The sequence below is a fragment of the Meriones unguiculatus genome, chromosome 3, assembly GCF_030254825.1.
Source record: "Meriones unguiculatus strain TT.TT164.6M chromosome 3, Bangor_MerUng_6.1, whole genome shotgun sequence".
NCBI lineage: Eukaryota > Metazoa > Chordata > Mammalia > Rodentia > Muridae > Meriones > Meriones unguiculatus.
In genome coordinates, this window is record NC_083351.1 from 8186592 (window position 1) to 8209668 (window position 23077).

General features: G+C 45.7%; 2 protein-coding genes across 6 annotated transcripts in view; one reads left to right on the forward strand and one right to left on the reverse strand.

The window, feature by feature from the left end:
- Window positions 1-3653: 3653 nt before the first annotated feature.
- LOC132652941 (uncharacterized) lies at window positions 3654-5588 on the reverse strand. Its single transcript, XM_060379122.1, has 2 exons — window positions 4708-5588; window positions 3654-3891 (listed from the first exon to the last, which is right to left on the reverse strand). Exons 1-2 carry the CDS (start codon window positions 5389-5391, stop codon window positions 3871-3873), a joined length of 705 nt encoding a protein of 234 aa, XP_060235105.1. The 5' UTR covers window positions 5392-5588; the 3' UTR covers window positions 3654-3870.
- Vps13d (vacuolar protein sorting 13 homolog D) overlaps window positions 4868-23077 on the forward strand; it is a 224513-nt gene continuing 206303 nt past the window's right edge. For all 5 annotated transcript variants that reach the window (XM_021649137.2, XM_021649138.2, XM_021649141.2 and 2 more), the window contains exons 1-5: window positions 4868-4970; window positions 9386-9555; window positions 19129-19206; window positions 21628-21818; window positions 21915-21995. In XM_021649137.2, the coding sequence (XP_021504812.2) occupies window positions 9459-9555; window positions 19129-19206; window positions 21628-21818; window positions 21915-21995 (447 nt within the window). In that variant the 5' untranslated portion in view covers window positions 4868-4970; window positions 9386-9458. The remainder of the gene's footprint in view (window positions 4971-9385; window positions 9556-19128; window positions 19207-21627; window positions 21819-21914; window positions 21996-23077) is intronic.

The following is a 23077-nucleotide window of genomic DNA, read 5'->3' on the forward strand; positions in this document are numbered from 1 at the left end:
ATGGGATTAAGAAAAGAGAGGGAAGGACGGCTTCAGTTCCTATCTGTAGAATGCTTAGAGCAGTTCCTGGCCCACAGTAAGTACTTACTCAGTCTTACTCAGTCTTCTGAGAAGGTGCTGGAAAAGCAACTGAGGACAGCCTTGTCTCTTCCCAGAGCTATGGTCAGAAACACGTGGGGAGGAGGTTAAGAGGAAGAAATACAAAGTGAGGCATAGCGGCAAGGGCACTGGGTGGGGGTGGGTGAGCCAGCTGATGGGTTGGTGCTTTAGTGGATCAGCGAGGTGAGGGGTTAGACAGCTCTGAGGCTGGAAGCTCAGTACAGGAAGTCCACTTTAACTTTCAGATGACAGGGGGAGCGTGGGAGCCATGCTAGTATGGCCTGATCTCAGTGTTGGGAAACCAGGCTTGCGTAACTTCATCTGGGAGACTGTTCCAGAAAAAAGGAAGCCTTCCATTGTCTGCTTTGCAGAGGAGGACCAGGAGGCTGGGCTGGTGGGGCTGGTCAGCCGTGGTGCTTACCTAGGTGCTTCTAGTGAGCTGTGGACTGTGGGAGGCTCCTGATAGCCAGGTCCTTAGATTGCATATGAAAACCAGGGACACCTGGGCAACCAAGGGGACACTTCCAGAGCAGCATTCAGAAAGCTGGGAGGCCAGGCCAGGCCTGCAGAGGGTCTGAACTAAAGGTGGCTGTGCCCAGCGCCACTGTGAATTGTCCCCGAGAATGTGGAATGGCTCCTGCTCTCCAGAGCTCAGAACCTCCCCCCGACCCAAGGGCTACTCTTGGCCATTTGTCTCTTTCTATGTCCCTGGGGTGACGGTGACAGCCCTCCCTGGGCCATTCGCATTTTCGCTACAGACTCTGGCCCTGGGCTTCTAACTACCCTAGCTGCCAGGCACAGGCTGCACCTGAGAACCAGGTCCAACGCGAGACGCAAAATAAGCAGCAGAACAAGATGCTGTGTGTGGAGGACACAGGTCTCTAAGGACATATACGTGTCACACAATCACATACGTGCTCTGGGTCAGTTTTACGCGGCTGACATGTTAAAATTATGTTTTGGACAGTTTGGAGTCAATACAAAGTTTAACATGAATTTCATGCAGTTTATTTTTCCCTCTCATGCTGACTTGGCTTCTTGACAGTTTAAAACCATCTCTGCGGTTGGAGCTCCTGTCTATTTGACAGTACTGTTCCAGAAGGTTAAAAGCATTCAAGATACTGAGTGTGCACACATGCCTTTAATTCCAGCACTTTGGAGGCAGAGGCAAATGTGAGTTCAAGGCCAGCCTGGTCTATATAGTTCTAGGAAAGCCAAGGCTACATAATAGAGTCTCTCTCCCTCTCCTTGTCCCTCTCCTTCTCCCTCTCTCTTTCTTTCTAATGCACACACAGATTTATGGGACTAAGGGCACAAAGACTTTTTTTAAGACAGGGTTTCTCTGTGTAGTCTTGGCTGTCCTGGACTTGTTTTGTAGACCAGGCTGGCCTCGAACTCAGAGATCCACCTGCCTCTGCCTCCTTAAGTGCTGGGATTACAAGTGTGAGCCACTGTACCTGGCCAAAGACATTTTTTTTAATTCATGTTTCATGTGCATGAGTCTTGCCTGCATGGATGTATATGCATCGCGTGCATGCCTGGAGCCCTCAGAGGGCCCCTTGGAACCAGAGTTACTCGCTCTCCAGCCCTATTTATTTTCTTTTTATTGGCACATGCTAATCAAGAGCTCTTCCAAGGAGCCCCTCTCCCGGTCCCCACAGCTGCATTAAAAAAAAAAAAAATTCCTCAGCTAGAGCCACGCCTGTGCTGGCAATCCTTTGGGGCTGAAGGGCTGCCCCCCTGCTTCCATCCATCTGGAGAGTCCCAGGTTTTGTTTCCACTTCTTGGCTGCTGAGGGGAGACCAGACTTTGAGATGCTAAGAGGTGGATCTTGCCTCCTGGGAACCCAGGCCTCACTCAGGAGTGGCTCAGCTCACAGCCTCCGTCACCCACATCAGCGCAGCATTACGAGGCTGGATAATTACTAAGGTGAACACGTTGCTACAGCCTTGCAGTTCCGCCTCCTGAGTCCTCTGACGGTATGTAAGCCTTACATGCTGCTCTTGCTCTTGCTCATGCTTATCCCATTATTTGGGATAATGGAAGAGTGAAGTGGTCATTCATTCATTCATTCATTCATTCATTCAGTATTGGTTACCTTTTCTTAACACTGTGGCCAAATACCTGACAAACAGCATCTTAAGTGAGGGAGGGTAATTTTGGGCTCCCATTTTGTGGGTACAGTCCTTCATGGTAGAGTCTATGGTCTACCTCTGATCTGCCTGCTGTTTTCTCCTTTTTATTCTGTCTGAGACAGCAGCTCATCTTCCACCTCCATCTTCCTTCTCAGGTAATGCTTCCGGGAAAAGCCCTCACAAACACGCTCAAAGGCACGTCTCATTAGTGCTGTATGTGTTCACTAGCTCAGTAAAGAACACACTTGAGAATTCCTTTCTTCCCTTCCCCTCTCCTCCCTTCCCCTCCCCTCTCCTCCCCTCCCTCCTGGTAGGGTCTCTTGTAGCACAGGCTGGTCTCAAACTGGCTATGTAGCCGAGCATGGCCTTGAACTCCTACCTCCCCCGCCTCCACCTCTCAAGTGCTGGGATTGCAAGCTGGAGCTCAGACAGTGTTTGCTGAGGAAACATTTGAAGCATCTGCCGGAGGGTAACTGTCAGGGTTAGGAAAGCTAACGCAGGAATACACAAGTGTGTACATCCTCTCAAGGAGAGTGAAGAGCTGGGCCTGGTGGTCCACACGCCAATCCAGCACCCCAGGGGTGGAGGCAGAGGGCCAGGACTTCAAGATGAGTTTTAGCTACGTAGGGAGTGTCAGGCCAGCCTGGATGGACAAAGTCTTTGAAGAAATTCGGCAGCTGGAGACACAGTTTCCCGTGCTTAGGAGCTTATGGCTGCTCTTGCAAAGGAGTTTGGTTCCTGGCACCCATGCAACCACCTGTAATTCCAGCCCCAGAGGGATCCAGTGCCCCCGGCCTTCGATGGCACCTGTACTCAGGAGCACATATCCACACACAGACATATGTGTGTGTATATATATTTTATATATTTAATCATACACATATATGATTAAAAATAAAAATACAAGTTTGCAAAAAGAAAAATACAAGAGGGTAATGGATGAGAGGACCTCATGGGGGGAGGGGGTAGAAGTCTCTGTACAGTGGGATGTGCGGAGAAAGGAGTGGTCAGCTCCATGCAGCTGGCTGTGCAGAGCCACACCCCACAGCTGGTCACTTCCGATTGCTCACTGAGTACTCAAAGTCGCTGGTTTGTCCTGAGAAACAACACAGGATAAACTCTTCCCAGATTTCCAAAACCTACACTAACACAGTGCTAATATAGCTTATTAACCATTTTTTGTTTTTTCTGCCAGATGCGATGGCACAAACCTATAATATCAACACTCAGGAGGCTGAGGCTGGAGGAGGATCTTGAGTTTGAGCCAGCCTGAGCTACCTGCAGTGACTCTGTCTCAGAAATCAACCCAAACAAATCTGTTTTGCTGTTGGCTATATGTTGTTATAAGAATATTTGGGAAGCATTAGATTGAAAGAATTACTAAAGAAACTTCTCTTTATCTCTCTTTTCCCTCTCTTTCTCTCCTCTCTCTTACTGTCTTTGGTCCTAGGGACTGAATCCAGCACCATGCTAGTAAAGGACTCTCCCACTGAGCCACACCCCCAGGTTCATCTCTTTTAATATAGCAAGTAACAAATGACTCTGTGCTTGCCTTGTACTTCTGCTGGACAGCACTGGCCTAGGAGAGAATGACAGATGCAGAGGACGCGAGGCAGGAACTCCAAGCATGCTGGGGTCAAGTGGGCCAGAGAAAGAGCTGCAGGAAGGGAATAAATCCAGTTAAGACTTAGTGTGGCACAGTAGGGAGGTTTTGTTTTGTTTTGTTTTGTTTTCTTTTGAGACAGTCTCATGTAGCCTAGGTTGGCTCCAACTTCACTCTGTTGCCAAGAATGTGCTCAAACACCTGATCTTCCTTTTTCTACTTTCTGAGCTCTAGGATTATAAGTGTGTGCCACCATGCCTGGTTTTATGTGGTGCTGGAGATCAAATCCAGGGCATTGTGGATGCTAGGCAAGAACTGTCCCATCTGAACGACAGCCTCAGCTTCAGGAAGTAGTGTGTGTGTGTGTGTGTGTGTGTGTGTGTGTGTGTTGGGGGTGGAAGAGTGAGAATGGGGCTTGAGACAGAATATAGATGAACCCACCATGTAGCCCAATTTGGCTTTGAACTATTTAATCCTCCTGAGTGATCAGAAGGAGGAAACTATTTTTAAATTGAGAAATTCACATTTATTTATTTTGTGTGTATGTGTGGGCAGACACACCGAGGTCAGAATAACTTCTCTCCTTCCACCAAGTGGGTGCTGGGAATTGGACTCAGGTCATGTAGCTTGACTGCAAGCTCCTGTACAGGCTGAGCCATCTTGCTGTCTCAGCAGGTGAATTTTAATGAAAGCATAGTGGGGAAGGCCCGGTTTGAATTACAGGTTTCAGAGGCAGTCAAAAAGGGTCGCTGGGGGTGGGGTGAGATGAAAAGATGGATGGCAAGCAGAGGGTTTTTGGAGGCATAAAACTGTTTGAACTAGGTTTATTTATATACACACTCCTGTACCGGCGGGTCTCAGTTTACCCACCTGTAAAATGGGGCTGGTTGGGATGCTGCTCATTAAGCTCCTAGCATCCTGGGAGACGCCCGCAGCCCTGCCCGAGCGGCTGTCGACGCTAGGGGGCGTCCCATCGATGGCTCGGTACTCGGCTGGCCAGGCGCAGGCCATCGCCGCTCGATTGGTCGGGTCTAGCACTCCAGCTACCGCCATTGAGGAGTGGCGGAGAGGAAGCGCTTCGCAGAGCCGGGCTGGGGAGGCAGCGACAGCGTTAGCTACAGCTACAGCGACAGGTAGTGGGGCGGCGGGCAGGGCTGAGGACCTCACGGGCAGCGCCCACGCTTCCGCTCCGGCTGTGCTCAGACGGCCCGGCCCGGGGTCCGCGGCAGCCGGCCTTTCCGGGAACCCGGGCGCCCTCGCGGGGACCCCGGAGCCCGAGTGTCGCCGGCACCTGAGGCCCGGGCTCGGGGCACCGGTCCCTGCAAGCTGGTGACACCTCTGGATTTTGCGTGTCACCTCTCCTGAGGCTTGATGCCAACGTGCGAGTGTCCCCTCAGCACGCCCCTGGTGGGGCGGTGTCCCTTCCCGCAGTGTCTCCATCCCCTCTGGGGTCACCTCTGGTGGGGGCTTCAGGCCTAGTCCCCGGGGTCCTTCTCTTCCCCTCTCTTCCTCCAGGTAGGAGACCCTTCGCCTCTCTAACCCCCGAAGAGTCATCTTCTCTAGGCTTGGTGGCTCTGTCCCCCGTTGCAGCCTGGCGTGGGGTTCTGACAGCAGACGGGAGATAAGGGAAGGCAAGGGGAGCTTCGAGTTCCTGTGGAGTCCCGGGCCTGACACTTGCAGGGAGTTGTCCCCTTGTAGCAGAGCTCTTGGAATCCCTCAGCGCTCAGCCCTCGCTGCCCGGCAGAGGGATCCCCGCCTCCAATTGCCAGTGCTTCCCATTCCCGGGTCTAGCCTCCTCTCGGGAGGGGCCTGGCTCAAGGTCATGCCCGGCTGTCTGCCCAGGCTATGGGCTGAGCCCAGATCCTCAGTGTCACCTGCCACACCAGCTAGGGGAAGACAGGAAGGGGTTATTGCCGGGCAGTTGCCTAGAAGTCCTGACGGGCCGGAGCATATAAACACTCCTGGGATTCTGGCCAGTCTGGCGGCCCTTCCTGAAACTGGATTCCTTAAGGGAATCCTTGAAGTGGCCTCAAGCCTGCTCTAGATGCTTAGCAGAGCTAATGGATGCTTTCTGGCTTGGGTCTCAATTTACTGAGCAGAGGAGCATCTTAGGGCCCCAGCCATCCATGTCTTTTAATGTGTACTTTGTGTTCTTCCACATTGAGAATAAGTACGGTAGGGTCTGAACATGGGTACAAATGACAGTAGTTTCCTGAAAAAGTAAATTTACTTTATAGTTATTGTGTGTGTGTATGTGTATGTGTGTGGTCAGAGGACAGATCTTTGCCGGGAAAACATCTGGAGTTGGCACTGTAGGGAGAGTTGGCTTTTAGGGCTGAAATTAATGGCAATAACAAAAATAAAGAATACTCCAGCCTTGACTGCCCAGGACTGTTTGAGGATCACATAGTAAAACAGGCTAGTCAGTTTCACACTGTTTTAATAGATTTACGTTGTTGAAATGACAGTAAAGAAATGTTTTTTACTTGCACAGTGAAACACTTTTGATTAAAAAGAAAAAAAAAGTGTTTTTGTGATCTTTCAAACAAATCCTGAAGAGTCTCCCCTAGATTCTTGGTTTTGTGTCTGGAGCATTACCAACAAAGCAAAACAAACAAAAATGCCCCCTTCCCCAAAAAAAAAACAAAACAAAAACCAAAAAAAAAAACCCTTTTGAAATAAATAAAGCAAGTATTCTGCAAATTGCTTTAATATTGTTGTTATTAAGACAATCAGGGTCTCAATGTGTAGCCCTTGCTGGCCTGGAACTCCCCATGTAGACCAGATTGGCCTTAAACTCAGAGATGGCTCCCTCTGCTTCCTTTGTGCTGGGATTAAAGGTGTGGCACCAGCCTGAAAAATTGCTTTTTATGTTTCTTTTGGTTTTCCAAGACAGGGTTTCTCTGTGTAGCCTTGGCTGTCCTGGAACTCACTTTGTAGACCAGGCTGTCTTCGAACTCTTAGAGATCGCCTGCCTCTGCTTCTGCTTCTGCTGGGATTAAAGGCGTGCACCACCAGGCCAGTTAATTGATTTTTAACTGCCCTTGATAGCAGCAAATTTTGCATGGACGTGCTAGATACTACTGACAAGAAAATAGCAGTCTTCCCTGGAGGCTGGGTCAAATCTTAGGGGGGTTTTCCGTTGGGTCTGCTTTGTGTTGTGAGCCTTTTCCTTGGGGTGAGTGTATCTCCTGGCACTAAGATGAATTGTTAATCATGGGGCAAAGTCCTTGGAAAGGATCCTGCAAATAGTCTGGTTCCAAGTGGGTCACATGCCATAGGAAATCTGGAATGTCTGGGGTGGTGGCTGGTGACCAACATGAATAGCCTCAAGCAAGATTTAAAGCTCGGAGTTCTCATTTGAATCCACTAGCCCAGGCATCTGAGAACCCATCTAAACTTTGTTTCTGTTTTGTTTGTTTTGAGAGAAGGTGTGTTGCCCTTGGCTGTTCTGGAACTGCTGTATAGACCAGGCTGGCCTCAAACTCATAGAGAGATTACCTGGCTTTGTCTCCCAGTGCTGAAATTAAAGGCCTGTGCCACCATTCTTGGCTCCCACCTAATTTTTTTTTTTTTTGTCTCAGTCTCTTTCATGTTAGTTTTTTAAAACATTAAGTTTATTTTTGTGTGTATATGCGTTTGAGTCTGTGTGTGGGTGCGCCCATGCCACAGCATGCACATGGAGTTCAGAGGACAACTTTCTGGAGCCAGTTCTCTCCTTCGTGTGGGTCCTGGGGATGAAACTCTCTTGGCTCTGGGGTTGGCAGCAGATGTCTTTACTCCCTGAGCTATTTGGATGGCCCTCAAGTTAACCTTTTGTAATACTAAAAATTCTATGTAATGTCTGGCATAACTGTTTTAAAAAGCTTATTTTTATATTATGAGTGTTTTTGCCTGAATGAATGTATGTGTACCACAGTGGTGCCTGGTGCCCATAAAGGACCAAAGAGGGCATTAGATCCCCTGGAACTGGAGCTATAGATGGTTGTTAACCACCAGGTGGGTGCTGGGAAATGACTGAACCTAGGTCTCTGAAAGAACAGCCAGTGCTCTTAACTTATGAGCCATGACTCCAGTCCCCCAGGGAAATCATTTTACAAATATTAGTTAAACTATCAAAGATATACCAGAAGCTACAAAAACTGACTTTGGTTGCCAAGCAACATTTTGATAAAGTTTAGAGTGTTTATTAAGTATGTCTTTAAAAGAACAATCTATTTTTTTCATAATACTGGTAAGCACAGTATTATACCATTTATTGTAACAAGCAATTGTGATTTAATACTGAATCTAAATACTGAACCCTTAACCAAAGGATTTGTGGTGTTTGCCTTTGTTGGCTAAAGTAGTTCTTTGGGTCAGCAGCATCTGGGATATTGAAGATAGAGCTGGAGGTACAGCCAGTTGACAGGGTAACCAGATGTGATAGTGCACACCTGTAATCCCAGCACATCTTCCCCTCACTTCCTGGAGAGGTGAAGACAAGACAGGCAGAAGTTCAAGGCTATAGCCTCAGCTATATGGTGAATTCAAGGCCAGCATTGGATATATATCCAACAGCTTGCTGTCCCCAGCCTGTTTTCCTGATGTGGAAAAAAAAAAAAAAAGATTAGTGATAAAACGCTGTGTTTCTCTTCCATGTAGATGATTAATGAATGAGTCTAAATTTGCAAATTTTAATTAGGACATCTTAACTAGTGTGGAGTGAGTTTTGTTCACATAGCCTCTTGAATGTTTTTACTTTGATCTTGGTGCATGCTTAGCCTTTGGGCTGGATGAGTCTGCTGTGTGGGGTTGCCATGGGTATTGTAAGATGTTTGAGGCTTGCACAGCCCCTCCTCACAAGATAGCCACAGCAGCATCTGAAACAACAATAATGAAAATGTTTTCACAGAGCTGGAGAGATGGATGTCTTAGGAGTTAGGAACACTGGTTCTTGCAGAGGATTTGGGTTTGGTTCCCAGCACCCACACGGAGACTCAGTCACCTTCAGTAACTTGAGTTCCAGGTTAACTTACACCCTTTTCTGGCGCCCATAGGCTTCTGCATGCATATGGTGTACACACATACACATAAAATAGAAAGAGTCTTCCGATGTTGCCAGGTTGCTCCTGTGGAAGTCCTGGTGAGGGCAGTCCTGATCCTAAGTTTAGTCCCCAAAGGAAGGATCTCAGAGAAGAGTTAATTTAAAAGACACAGCTTCAAACTGTAGGGGATTTTCAGTAAGTTTCAGAGTGACTTCCCCTAAAGCTGCAGACCAGTGTGGGTGCCAGTCTTACATTCTTCCCGAATCTCTGGAAGCCTGCCCCTTGCATTCTTCCACCTCCAGATAGGCAGAGCAGAAAGTCAACATAGAAGTATATCCAGGTTCTGTTTTGTTGTTTTGAGACAGGGACTCATTATTTATCCCTGGTTGGCCTGGAACTCTAGACAAGGCAGGTCTGGAACTCACAGAGGTCTGCCTGCTTCCACTCCCCAATGGTGTGATTAAAGGCTTGTGCCACCACATCCATTCATCCTGTTGTAACCCCCCCCTTTTCTTTTATAGATTCTGTGACCATGAGAGAGAGAAATAAAGACTGATCTATGATTTCTAAGCATCTTTTTCTGAGGACATAGTCATGTTGGAAGGGCTCGTGGCCTGGGTTCTCAATACCTATTTGGGGAAGTATGTCAATAACCTGAACACTGACCAGCTTTCTGTGGCGCTTCTCAAAGGTAAGCACGCTCATGTATCTTCAGTCATATGGGGTTTCTTTCTTTTTTAAGCTTATTAATTAAATTAAAAATTCACATGATTTTGTGTGTGTGGAATGGTGATCAAGCGCCATGGTGCCGTGTGGCAGTCAGAGCACAACGTGTGCAAGTTGGTTCTTTCCGTCTACCATGTGGGCTGGTGTGTGTGTCAGGCTCATGTTAGCAGTCTTTCTGCACCCAGCCTCACCCCCTGAGTAACTTCACCCGCCCTAATTTACCTGTGGGTTTGTGCGTAGGTGATAGCCCATGGGTAAGTTCAAAGGCTAGAAGTCAACCTTGGGTGTCTTTCTTTGTCATTTCCCCATCTCATTTTTTGAGACAGGGTCTCCTATGTAAATTCTGCCTGGCGAGCTGGAACTGATCATGAAGACAGGCTGGTTTCCTGCACAGAGGCCTGCCTGCCTCTGCTTCCTGAGTGCTGGGATTAAAGGTGTGCACCACAATTCTCAGCTTTAAAAAAATATTTTTTAGGCAAAACAAAAAGCCATATTTTCGGTGGACAGCCTTACTCCAGTTATGTTTTAGTTTTTTTAAAGCTTTATGGAGGCAGCTGCTATGTTATGACAGTGGAATTGAGTTTGGCATCAAATACAGTTACTTATTAGCTAGATAATATTGAAATTCTGAGCCATAGCCACTTTAGAAAAAGAGGGCAATCTTTCTCCTATAGTGGCTGGAAGGGTCACACAGAAAAGCTCCTGGCTTGTTTTCATAGCAACATGACACAGACATCCACTAGAAGCATCTTCCATGAGGACTTTGACAGAATTCTGAGCTATGTCCCCAGCCTGTTGTCTTTCTTAGGAATGAAGTACTCAAGGTTTGGGGCACAGTACCCCTTGCTGGCTTGCACTTAGTTCTGTGATTTGATATGGGAATTGGAAAGCAGCATCTTTCCCCTTTTTCTTTTTAAAAATTTAAATTCTGTTTGCTCAGTACAAAGTAGAACTGTTTAATGCAGCAGTTCTCAACCCATGAGTTGTGACGCCTTTGGGGGGAGTCAAATGACTCTTTCACAGGGGTCACATATCAGTTATCTACATTATAATTCATAACAGTAGCAACATTACAGTTATGAAGTATCAATGAAATAATTTTAGGGTTGGGAGTCACCACAACTATATTAAAGGATGGCAGCATTAGGAAGGTTGAGAGCCTGTGGTCTAATGTATGCAGAGAAAGAAGCTAGAGCTAGGTGTGGTATACACTTTTAATCCCAGTACTTGAGAGAGACAGGCAAGTGGATTTCCATGAATTTGAGGCCAGCCTGGTCTGCATAGTAATTTCCAGGCCAGCCTGTTCTGCATATCAAGTTCTAAGCCAGCCAGGGATGCAAAGTAAGACCCCACCTCACTAAAAATGTAAAGGTTTGGCTGCCAGCTTGCAAAGTCAAAGCTAGTGGAGAGGAAAGAAGCACAGTGTCCTGGGAACAGGGTTTGCCCAGGGCCAGGCTGAAGGGGGTAACAATGACTCCTTGGTTTACACACTCTGAGAGTTGGACCAGAACTTCCCTTGTCTCAGACCAATTGTGTTCCAGGAGCTTCCTACCCCAAGGCTCATCAGAATTGAGTGAGGAGTATTAAGAGCAACCTTTATTCTGTTTCTTTCTCATTCTGTAGCTCGTTCTGTCTTCACCTGTATCTAGCTTGTTCTCTCTTCAACCTCTCTGTAAAACTCTCCCAGTAAAAACTGTCTCTGAATTCAACAAACTGAACTGCCATGAACTCAGCTCCACTGTACTGCCTTTTAACTCACTGACTCAGCTGAACTGACAGAACCGCACTGACTAGAACTCAGAGATCTGCATGCCTCTGTCTCCTGAGTGCTGGTATTAAAGATGTGTACCACCATGCCTGGACCTGAGCTTTTCTTTATCTGAAACTTGCTCCATACCAGGCTGGCCTTGAACTCAGAGATCTGCTTCCCCTGTCTCCTGGGATTAAAGTTGTGTCTATATTCCAGCTGGATCACATAGACCTAGAAGGTCTTTGGATGTGATCTGTTGCCAGAGCAGCCATGTTCTGAATGCAAATTTCCCTATAGCTGGCTGTGGGAGCTACTGTAGGTTTGGTTGTTCCCTACTCTTCTCCTTCATTTCTTTAGAGACAGAAATGGCTTCTTCCCTGTCCCACTTTCCCTCCTGTTCTTCAAAGAAGCTGGTGGGAAGCAAAAGTGAAGAGTTTTTTCCATAGTGTCCAGTTCTCGCTCTGAGCCTTGTTGATGTGCCTGGGTACCTCGAGGCTGCAGGTACCCTGCAGAGCACTGAGGCTCAACTTCCCCAAGTAAGAGCTTGGTGTCTCCACAGTGAGCCAGTGGCTTCTTGTTCACTGACCCTGAGATGAACAGATGGAGCTTTATGGCATTACAGATTTCTAATCTCACTATTTCTAGGCTGGGGGGTGGGGCATATATATAATATATATATAATATGTATATATAATTTCTATATTTATATATTTCTATATATAAATATATAATTTCTATATATTATATTTAGAAATTTCACTATTTCTAGGCCTGGGGGTGGGGCATATATATATATACACATATATATATACACACACACATATTATATGTATATTATATGTATATAATATATATAATTAATATGTATATAACTAATATATATATAATTATATATATATAATTAAATTACAGTGCCAGTAGTGCATTCTTTAATCTCAGCACTTTTTAGGCAGAGGCAGGTGGATCTCTGAGTTCAAGGCCAGAGTGATGATCAATGTAGTGGAACCCTGACTTAAAACAAAAAACAAAAAACGATGGCACATGCCTGTAATTCCAGCCCTTGGGGAGGTAGAGACAGGTGAATATGTGAGTTCAAGGCTAACCTGGTCTACAAAGTGAGTCCAGGACAGCCATGGCTGCACAGAGAAACCCTGTCTTGGAAAAATATAAAAGATTAAAGTTGCATTTATTTATTTTGTACATTCATGGGCACACATGACATAGTATGTGTGGGGTGGTGTAAAGATGTTATAATTTGGTGGGCCTTTTCTGTTTACTTACTCTAGCTCCCAAATAATTGACACAGAAACCTATTAGATTTATTAATAAACTTTAGGTTCTATAACTGGGCAGATATTCATTTAAACTGATCCTCTTTACTAGTCTTGCTATTTTGCAGCCATGTGCCCAAGTTACTTTCCATGTTGGTTTTGCCTGGGCTGCCCCATCAAGTCAGCCATGTCCTTTCTCTATCTCTTCCTTCTCTCTCTTACCTAGTGGTTCCTACCTGAGACCCCAAGACTGGAATGGAAGTCCCACCTATTGTTTCCTGTATCCAGTAATTGGCTGTCCAGCTTCTTTCTTAACCAGTTAGAGATAATTTGGGAGCAAAGTTTACACAACGGTTGATCAGCGCACATGGCAGTGCTCACATCGGGACTGCAACCAGACCTCAGGGCCCAGGGTTCAGTCTCTGAATGCACAGCGACCAGACCAACCCCCAACAGTGTGGTTAGAGGACAGCTTTCTACCATGTTTGTTCTAAAGACCAACTCAGGTTGGGCAGGAAGCATGTTTACCCTCTGAGTCATCTCTCTGTCCCTTTCTGATGTTTTTTATTCATACTGTAGCCATGGCTGGTCCTGATAGTTACTGAGAAGTCTCTGTCAGCTTCAAACTGGTGGTGGTCCTCCTGTCTCTGCCTGCTGAGGGCTGGGATTGCAGGCATGTGCCACCACAGACAGTTTAGACAGAATATGTCTTGTGACAACAGCATGCATCATTTTGGTGCTTTAGGGTAACTTCTCTCACATCCTCTTTAAGGACTATTATTTATTGTCTCTGGATTTTAGATCTATGAAATGAAGCTGGGTGTAATGAGGTGTGCTTTTAGTCCCAGCCTGCTCTACCAGACAGACCCTGTCTCAACAAAACAAAACAACCCCCCCCCCCCCAAAAAAAAAACCAACCAAACAAACAAAACTATGGCATGAAACCTTGAGGAGTGTTTTTCTTTCATAACTGGTGTTAGTTTCGATCCCTTTACAAAGCACACCACAGCGATCTCTGTTAACTGAGAGACTGGCTCTGGAAAGGAGCTGACAATGTTTCCTGTTCTCGACATAGTGGAGTAGTGATTGAGGCCACAGGGTGTTAGACAGGTAAGAGACCACTATTCTGATCTAGTAGATTTACTGTTGTAAATGGTGTGGGGGGATCCAAAGGAGACAGTGGTCACTTGGCTGGACTGATGGTGGGTTCCTGTGGCTGGGCTGCCTGGAAGGGGCAAAAAGGAGGGAAAAAAAGACTGTCTTTATCCCAGACTGAATTTGTCTCTACTTGTAACATTTACCAGCTACTTGAATATATTATTCAATTTCTGCATATATTGGAAATTATTAACCATTTCACAGGGTTCTGAGGACCAAGTAGGTTAATGTGTGTCAAAGAGCTTAGAGCCGTTCTTGGCATGAGGTAGGCTCTCAGGCAGGATAGGCTTTCAGGCAGGGTAGTCCATGTCATCCTTGTCAGGATGGTCAGCAGAGGATTGGCTGGTGGGTTGGACTTGAGGGGTGGGCTGTGCACATGTACTCAAGCACCGCATGAGTAGCTGGAGGACAGAGGCTGGACTTGGTCAACACCACATGAGCACCTGCTGTGGGCAAGGCTCTGGGCTTGGGGCCGATACAATAGATGAGGCAAGAAAAGCACCTTAGAGCTCAGGCGCTTTCACCACCTGCAAGCTGTTCTGACAGCAGCGGGCACTAACGGCCCTCTTTACCCTCTCACCCTCTTTCCACCCCAGGGCAGACAGACCTCCTGTGACCGCTGGTGCTACCACTTAACCAGCTCCGAGGGTTCTAAGCAAACTTCTTGTTTGCTAAGCCTTGTTTTCTCATCTTAAAGTTGAGAAACTGATAACGCAGGTTGAGTATCCGTACTCTGGAATGTTCTGAAAGCACTTTAGTACTGACTGAGCTCAAAAAGCTTGTGTTATCAGAACACTGTGGCTGCATTTTGAATTTTTTTTTTTTTTTTTTTTTTTTTTTTAGATAGGGTTTCTCTCTGTAGCTCTGGCTATCCTGGACTCACTTTGTAGATCCACCTGTCTCTGCCTCTGCTGGGATCAAAGGTGTGTGCCCCATGCCCGGCACACTTTGAATATTTTTAAAAATTAGTTTTCCAAAGGCAATGGTGGTAGACACATTTTATCCTAATACTTGGGAGGCAGGGGCAGGCAAATCTTTATGAATTTTAGGTTAGCCTGGTCTACAGAATGAGTTCAGGACAGCTAGGGCTACACAGAAAAATCTCGTTTTAGAAAACAAATAAATAAAAAATGTTTCTTTTCTTCACTCTTTCCTCCCTTACTGCCCCCTTTCCTTTAATCAATTATATTGATTATTTGGTTGATTGGGGTGTGTGTGCCATATCCAATAGGTGGAGGTCAGAAATAACTTCAGAGTTAGTTCTGTCCTTCTGCAGTGTGGTCCCAGGCATCAGAGTCAGGTTGTTACATCTGGTGGCAGTTGACTTTACTGTCTCTAGCCATCTCATGAATACTTCATGTAGCCCAGGCTGACCTCAAGCTGAGCTGAGGATGACTTTGAATTCCTGATCTTCCTACCTCCACATCCCAAGTACAGGGTTTACAGGTGTGCACACTGCCAGTGTGCGGTAGTGGAGTGGAGTCCATGCTTCCAAGCATGAGAGGGAAAGTACTCTACCTACTGAACTATAACCCTGGCACTGAACTTTTGATTTTTATTTGGGAATGCTCAATCAGTAAAATGTATTAAAACCAGAAAATCCCCCAAACCTGAAATGCTTAAAATCCCAAGTATTTCAGACAGGGGATACTCCACTTGTAGTATTTCTTTGCCTTCTAATGAAGATTGAGTGAGATAATGCATGGGCTGAAGAGATGGCTCAGCAGATAAAAGCACTGATTGATTGCTCTCCCACAGGACCTGGGTTCAGTTCTCAGCACCCACTTGGCAGCTCACAACTGTATGTAAATCCAGTTCCAGGGAATCTGATGCCCTCTTCAGGTCTCTGAGTGCACAAGGGCACAGAAGTGGCACACAGACATACATACAGGCAGAACATCCATAGACATCAAATTAAAGTCTTAGTTACTGTTCTATTGTTCTGAGGAGACACCACAACCAAGCAGCTTAAAACATAAAGCATTTATTGAGGGCTTGCTTACATTTTCAGAGGATAAGCCCATATCATCATGATGGGGAACATCGGAGCAGGTGGGAAGGGAGGCACGTAGGCAAGGCATGGTGCTGAGCTGATGCTGAAAGCTCACATGTGATCTGCAAGTTGCAGGCAGGGCCACTGGGCCTGGCATGGGCTTTTAAAATCTCAAAGCCCAACCCCAGTGACATACCTCCTCCAGCAAGGCCATGCCTCCCAGTCTTTCCTAAATAGTCAACCAACTATTTGGAAAACCAAACATTCAAATATATGAGCCTTTGGGGCCCATTTTTATTTAATCAGCACATGTATGAAATGTTTAAAAATTATTTCTTTTATCTTTTTGAGATTATAATATAATTATACCCCTTTCCTTCTTCTAAACCCTCCTATATACCCCTCTTCTCCCTTTGCTCACTTTCAAATTCATGGTAACATATCTGTCTGTAAATATATATTTTTAATGAGATAATTTGGGGCCTCGATTATAGCTTGGTGGTAGAACATGAGTAGGTAGGAGATTAGGAGAGACCGAGTTTGGGGTCCACTGTTTGCAGGGAAGAGGGATGATGATGAAGTACTTGGCACACATAAGACCTATGTAAGTGATGGGTATTGTTATTGTCATTCTTCCACCTTGGCCTGTAAAGTCCTACGCACAGGGCAGTCCTGTGCAAACTCAATGGTTTGCACTTGAGTTAGAGGCAACAGCTGGATGTTCTGGCTTGCTCTTGTAATCCCAGCACTTGAGAGGATGAGGCAAGAAGGATTGCTGTGGGTTGGAGGCCAGTCTGGGGTACATAGAGAGTTTCAGCTAGTCTGGGTTACACCTTGAGACCTTGCCTTCAATTACTCAAACATTATGCCTTTGAGTGCATAGGGAGGAGCCTTTGGTTTTGTCTGGTAGGAAAGCTGGTGTGGCTTTGGAGTGAGCTGAAATGGGTTTCAGTGGGTCACTCAGGGGTCACCACACCCCAGGTGGAGTGGATCCAGGAGCAAGACTGGGAGCTTTGGGCACAGGGGGATATTTTGGAGCCAGAAAGTAGAGGCTTTGCTATGCAAGGACTGAATACTTCATCCCTCCTTGTCTTCTGAGCCCCCATTCAGCCTAGTCCTATAAATAACCTGGAGCAGAATGAAGAGAATCTGGTAGTCAACAGAGTTGGCTGGGAAATGCCTGAGCTCACCACAGTGTTAGTGAATAGAACTCTGGCCAGTGAGATGTAGAATTTTGGGGTGAGCCATCCATGAATCCCTGGAAATTGTCTGCCTGGAAATCAGTGAGTAGCGTTCTGGCTTTGAAAGTGTCTACCTCCTTTGGGTGCTTTGCTATATGACTTTCAGGAGCAATCCTTCCCAGCAGAGCAGGCTATGGGCACACATCTGTGTGTGTGTGTGTGTGTGTGTGTGTGTGTATATCAGTGTGTTTTCCATCTTGATCTTGAACCATTGCAGTGTTTTTTGCTGTACCTTAGCTGTTGGCTTGCTGCAGGCTTCTGTTTCTTCTCTTTCCATTTTAAATCACTTACTGTACTGAGCAGTGCAGCAGCCAGGGAAACCCAGGGGTCACCTGCCTTTGTGAATGATTAGCATATGAAAAATTAAGGCCAATCTTAGTGTAAATGAGAAAAGGGGACAGGGCATGGCTCCACTGGACCACTTACTTTGAAAGTTCAAGAACCTGCCTTTAATCCCCAGTGCTGCAAAAACAAAAAAGAAACTGCAATTGTCCCTCTGAAAGTCATTTTCACCTAAGGAGGTTTTCTTATTTCTTCTCCTTTATGATAGTTTTCTCTCCAACTATGGAAATAGGTTTATTTTGCTTTAGGTTAGTTTTATGCAATGTATGCCTCTTGTGGACCCCCCCCAAAAAAAAATAAAGGGACCATGCTTAGAATCTGCCAAATTGCTGGGTTTGACCTCTTCTCTACAGTCTGCATAGTTATTTATCGGGGCAGTAACATCTTACATAATTATGCCTTTACAGTGAGCCTTGTCTGCCCTATTCCTGGGCTTTCCTACCAGTTAGTGGCTGTTATCTATACACGCTGTTCTCAAAAACACCTATCCCAAGCTGTAATCCCAGTATTAAGGGTAGGCAGAGGCAGGCCTGGACTACAATGCTAGTCCGGGACAGCCAACACTACCCAGAGAAACCCTGTCTTGAAAAAACTAAAACCAAGCAAGTAAGCAGGCAACCAACCAAACAAACAAACAAAACCTATCACAGACAGATTCAAGGCTCAGAAATAGTTTATGTTATGCAAACAGTTTTATAACACGAAGGCTCTCTCCACGTCAGCCTGTGGCTGCAGGGTGTCTTCTCTTAGGTTCTGTGGCCAGCACAAAGTAGAGCTTGGTTGTATGTAGGCCTTATATGTATATGGCTTGCATAGTTAGCTGAGCATGTTTCTCAGTCTCCCCTTATTGTGATAAAATACCCGAGACAATCCACTTAAAAGGAAAGGTTGTTTTGGTTCACAGTTTTGGTTCACATAGTTTGCTTGGCCCCATTGCCTCTGGGCCTACAGTAATAGTGTAGCACCTGGCAGAGCAGCCTGCTTACCTCATGACAGATGGGAAACAGTCAGGAAGGGGACCCAGTCTCATTATCCCTTTAGAGAGCAAGTCCTCAATAAGCTAACTTCTGCCATGTAGGCTACCCATATAAAGGTTCCCCTACCTCCCAATATTGTCATAGGCTGGAGGTAATCCTTTAATTCATGGGTCTTTGGGGGACATTCGCATCCAAATGAGAGCAGAGGTGGATCTGGCTGCACACCTGGGTTGGAGTCATCATACAGGCTGGCCCTGTTCCTCCTGTGCCTTCTGACTAGTCATTATGGCTCAAGGGAGGTGCAGAGAGCCAGAAGAAAGAGGAGAAGTTCTTTGTATGACTGTTCCTATTTGTTTCTTTTTGCTTTATGTTTTGAAACAGGGTCTACATAGCCCTGGCTGTCCTAGGTCTCATACACACGAGCATTGTTCATGCTTGCGTGCACACACATGTGCATACACACTCAAAACATGCAGGAACACACACACACACACACACACATAAATGTGATTTAAAACTTTGAAAGAGAAAGAAATAAAAAATGCAATTGACATGATATAAACCTTAAAATATTTACTCTCTGGCCCATTACAGAAATAGGTAGAATCTTGCCCAAGTTCTTGCAGCAGCCGGCTACACTTCAGCTGTCATGTATGTGACAGTGTGGGTGGTCAAATCAGTACCACAGACAGAAACCTAGGGCTTTTGGTGGCTTTGCCATGGGCATTACTCTCCAGTGCTCTGTGCACAGCCAGCAGCTCAGTCTTTGTTGGATGAACATTTATTTCATGGTGTTTTGTTTTTAGGTGCTGTTGAATTAGAAAACCTCCCATTAAAGAAGGATGCCCTGAAAGAACTGGAATTGCCCTTTGAAGTCAAAGCTGGTATGCGGAACCAAAGGAGGGAGGAAGGTTTGGGGATCAAGTTGTTTGGGATAGGAGTGTCAAAGGCTCTGGAGTTGGTATCTGCTTGACCAGGAAGTAGATAGAAAGTATGAGAGTTTATATCAGTTTATATAAGTGTAACCTGAGTGCAGGTGGATCTGTGAGACTAAGGCCAACTTGTTCTGTATAGTGGGTTCAGGCTAGCCAGGACTATGTAGTGAGACCCTACCCTGAACAAACAAACAAACAAAACCTGCCTTCGAAAAGTCAGGGACTAGGGCTAGGGATGTAGATGAGTGCTAAAGTCTTGCCTGGCATGTACAGGGTCTGGGGTTCCATCCCTAGCACCTCCCACACCCTTAAACACCCTTGCATACACAGAAAACCACTAGATCGTAATAGTAATTATAGATCTTGTATTTTTTAAAACTTTTTTTAAAGTTTATTTATCTGTGTGTATATGCATGCACACAAAGCACCAGCAAAGACAGTGACAAATTGGAACCTGAAAGCTTCAAGAATGCTAACACCGGTTACTTCCATGAAAATTCTTCAAATATTGAAGGATTAAGAGAAACTCTTTGGGGAAAATTATCGTTTTCTAATATTTGAGGAAAACCAATTCTTTCTGCCTTTTCTATTAGCAGACTTCACATTGTTTCTTACAAAAGTAATACGATGTACAAAGTTCTGTTTTGCAGCCAGAATGCTTTATATCTTTTTAGAAACTCACTCAGTCCTGCTGCTGTGGCCTGGCATTTCAGAGCATGCCTGTACTCTGGTATTTGGGAGGGAGAAGGAAGATCAGGTATCCAAGACCAACCTATGCTGTGTACAACCCTGTCTCAAACCAAATAAACAACTGCCATTGTGCAGTAATTCAAATTGGCATATAATTTCAGTATAAATCTTATTTTTCTAAGAAAACTCATTTTTTTATTATTTTTTTGTAAAATATCTCCATCCCCTACCCCACATGGTGCTGAATATTGAAACTAGAGCCTTGTACATGCAAAGCCAGTATTGTGTCACTGAGCAGCATTTCCAGCTCCTGTATTAATTTGCTATTGTAGTAGATGGTCAGTTATTTGATATTATCATTAGAAATACCATTGTGAGGACTGGGCCTGTAGCACAGTGTGGAGACCTTGCTAAGCAAGCATAAGGGCCTTGCTTCCTTCCTCAGAGCCACACAAAGGAAAATACCGTTCTCAATGCTCCACAGTTGCCTTATTGTTTGTAGATGGAGTCTCACTATGTAGCCCTGGCTGACCTTGAGCTCAGTATGTAGATCAGGCTGGAGCTTTCTATGTAGCTCTGGTTGGCCTGGAGCTCAGTATGTAGATCAGGCTGGAGCTCTCTATGTAGCTCTGGCTTGCCTGGAGCTTAGTATGTAGATTAGGCTGGCCTGAAACTCACTATGTTACCAGCTGGCTTCAAATTCACGGAGATCCTCTTTCCAAGTGCTGGGATTAAAGGCATGTGCCACCATATCCAGTCACCTGTTTTTTTATTACACTGAATTTAAAGGTTTGGATAAAATGGAAGAAGTTGGGAAAAAGTATAAATCTATAGGTCAGGTAGCTCTGAGCCCAAGTTTTTGTGAGCATTAGGTTTCTTTGTCCTTATGCTGTGTTGTCTGTTTTAGGCTACAATGGGTATGTTGAAGGTTAGATATGTAATCATCATGACTCCCAATAAATACTCATCAAACAGCCAATTATTAACAAGAGATGAGTTCTGTGACCAGGGCCTGTGCAGGTGGATACCATGGGAAGAAGGACACCTCATGGGAATTCAAGGCTTTGTCTAGTTGGAAGAGAATTTCCATAGTAAATAGTCTATATTTGATATGAAAAAGAGTCACTGAGCATTTTCCAGCTTAATTCATTGTACCTGGTTCTTTTTTAATTGATTAGTTCATCTTAAGCTGACTCTTACAGATCCTACTCTAACACTTGTTTCACATATGTAGGAACTTGATTGGCTAGGCTAGCCTCCAATTTGCTTTGTGACCAGGCTGGCTTTGAACTTGCCATCTCCCTACCTTCGCCACCTGAGTGCTGGGATTACAGGCATGGGCCACCACACCTGGCTTGCTGTCTGTTTTTGTGATTTTTGTCTTTTTTTTTTCCTTCTGGTGCTGGTGACAGAATTCAGGGCCTTCATTTCTTAGATCCATGTTCTACCAGAGCTAAATTCCCCACCCCAAGGCATTGCTCCCGCTGGCCTTGGACTTCTGCTCCTGTCTCTTCAGCATTTCCTAAATGGACCACCACAGTTGTCAGGTTTTTTATTTTTTATTTTGAAATAAAATAAATAATGATAATAGTAATCCATGTGCCTTAAAGGGAGCTGGAAATATTTTGAGAAACCAGAAGAATGCGCAGGTGTGTAATGAGACGATCCTTCTCCTCACAGGCTTGATTGGGAGAGTGACCCTCCAAATCCCCTTCTACCGCCCGCATGTGGACCCTTGGGTGATCTCCATCTCCGGCCTCCACTTAATTGGTGCCCCAGAAAAAATCCAGGACTTCAATGATGAGAAGGAGAAGCTATTGGAGAGGGAGCGTAAGAAAGCACTGCTTCAGGCCCTGGAGGAGAGATGGAAGGCAAGGCTTAGGCGGCTGTGCGCTTAGGGGCGCCTGTAACAGTCCCCACAGTAAAGTGCTGGCTCTGCTGACACTGGCTCTCTCTCTCCCTTGCAGAGTGAGCGGCAGCAGAAGGGAGAGCCCTACTGGTACTCAGTCACTGCCTCAGTTGTCACGAGGATCGTGGAGAACATCGAGGTGAGGCCTGTCACCTTCATGAGGACACATGAAGGCTTTCTGAGGCTTAGATGTGTTTTTGCTTCTGAGTTACTCATCTCTTGTGGGTTTAGCTGGTACAGTGTGGTGGGGGTGGGGTGAGCTGTGCCAAAGGGAAAACCTGAAGGGCAAGTCCTGCGCTGTGAGGCAGACACAGGTCTTTCTTGCTTTGGCTGGTTTGAGTAGGCGTTGCCATTTCACTTCCCCTCCTTTTACCACACTTTCTTTTTGAATGTTGGAATCCCACTTGCTGAAGGACTTCTCACCTCAGACGTCAGGTTGCTTAGGTCTCCATGGCTGCTTTCAGGGCAAGGCATCCAACCTCTTTGGTCTCAATTTTTTCATCTGCAAAATGAGAGAGGTAGGGTCCGCGTGGCCTAGTGTGTCATGAACTGTGACTGGCACGCATTGATGAAGCTTACTGAGTTTTGATGGGTCGTAGTGCAGGGGCTGCTTGTTTGACCATCAGGAATGGGATCAGGGGATGAATATTCACTAACTGTCACAAAGCAGCCCACAGTTACTGTCTCTAGTTACTGTCTGCACAGTTACTGTTGCAGTGTCACGGCAACCCAGGAAAACGCAGGCAGTGTCATGCTCCCCAAGTGTGACCTGAGGTTGTTGGTTTCATAACTTGGATGAGAAGATTGGTGCACTGATTTTTAAAAATAGGGTATAGTAATAGCAACAATAATACTATTTTGTGCATGTGTGTCCATGCTTTATGTGCGGGTAAGCGTGTACGTATTTTTCACAACAAAGGAGTTTTTTTCTCATAAAGACATTTTTTTGCATGTATTTACTGGGGGTGGGAGGCACATATGGAGGTGAGAGGGCAGTGGCGTGTCCTTTCGCTGTACCCCTCCACTCCTCACCTTCTAGGTTACATCCCTTCTGACTCTTCTTCCATATGCTCCCTGAGCTTGGAGGTGGTGATGGACCTGTGCATTTAGGGCTGAGCACCCCACCGTCACTTTCTACAAAGTTTTATTTGTATGTGTGTGTGTGTGTGTGTGAATGTGTCTGAATGTGTGTGTGTGAGAGAGAGGGAGAATGTGTCTGAG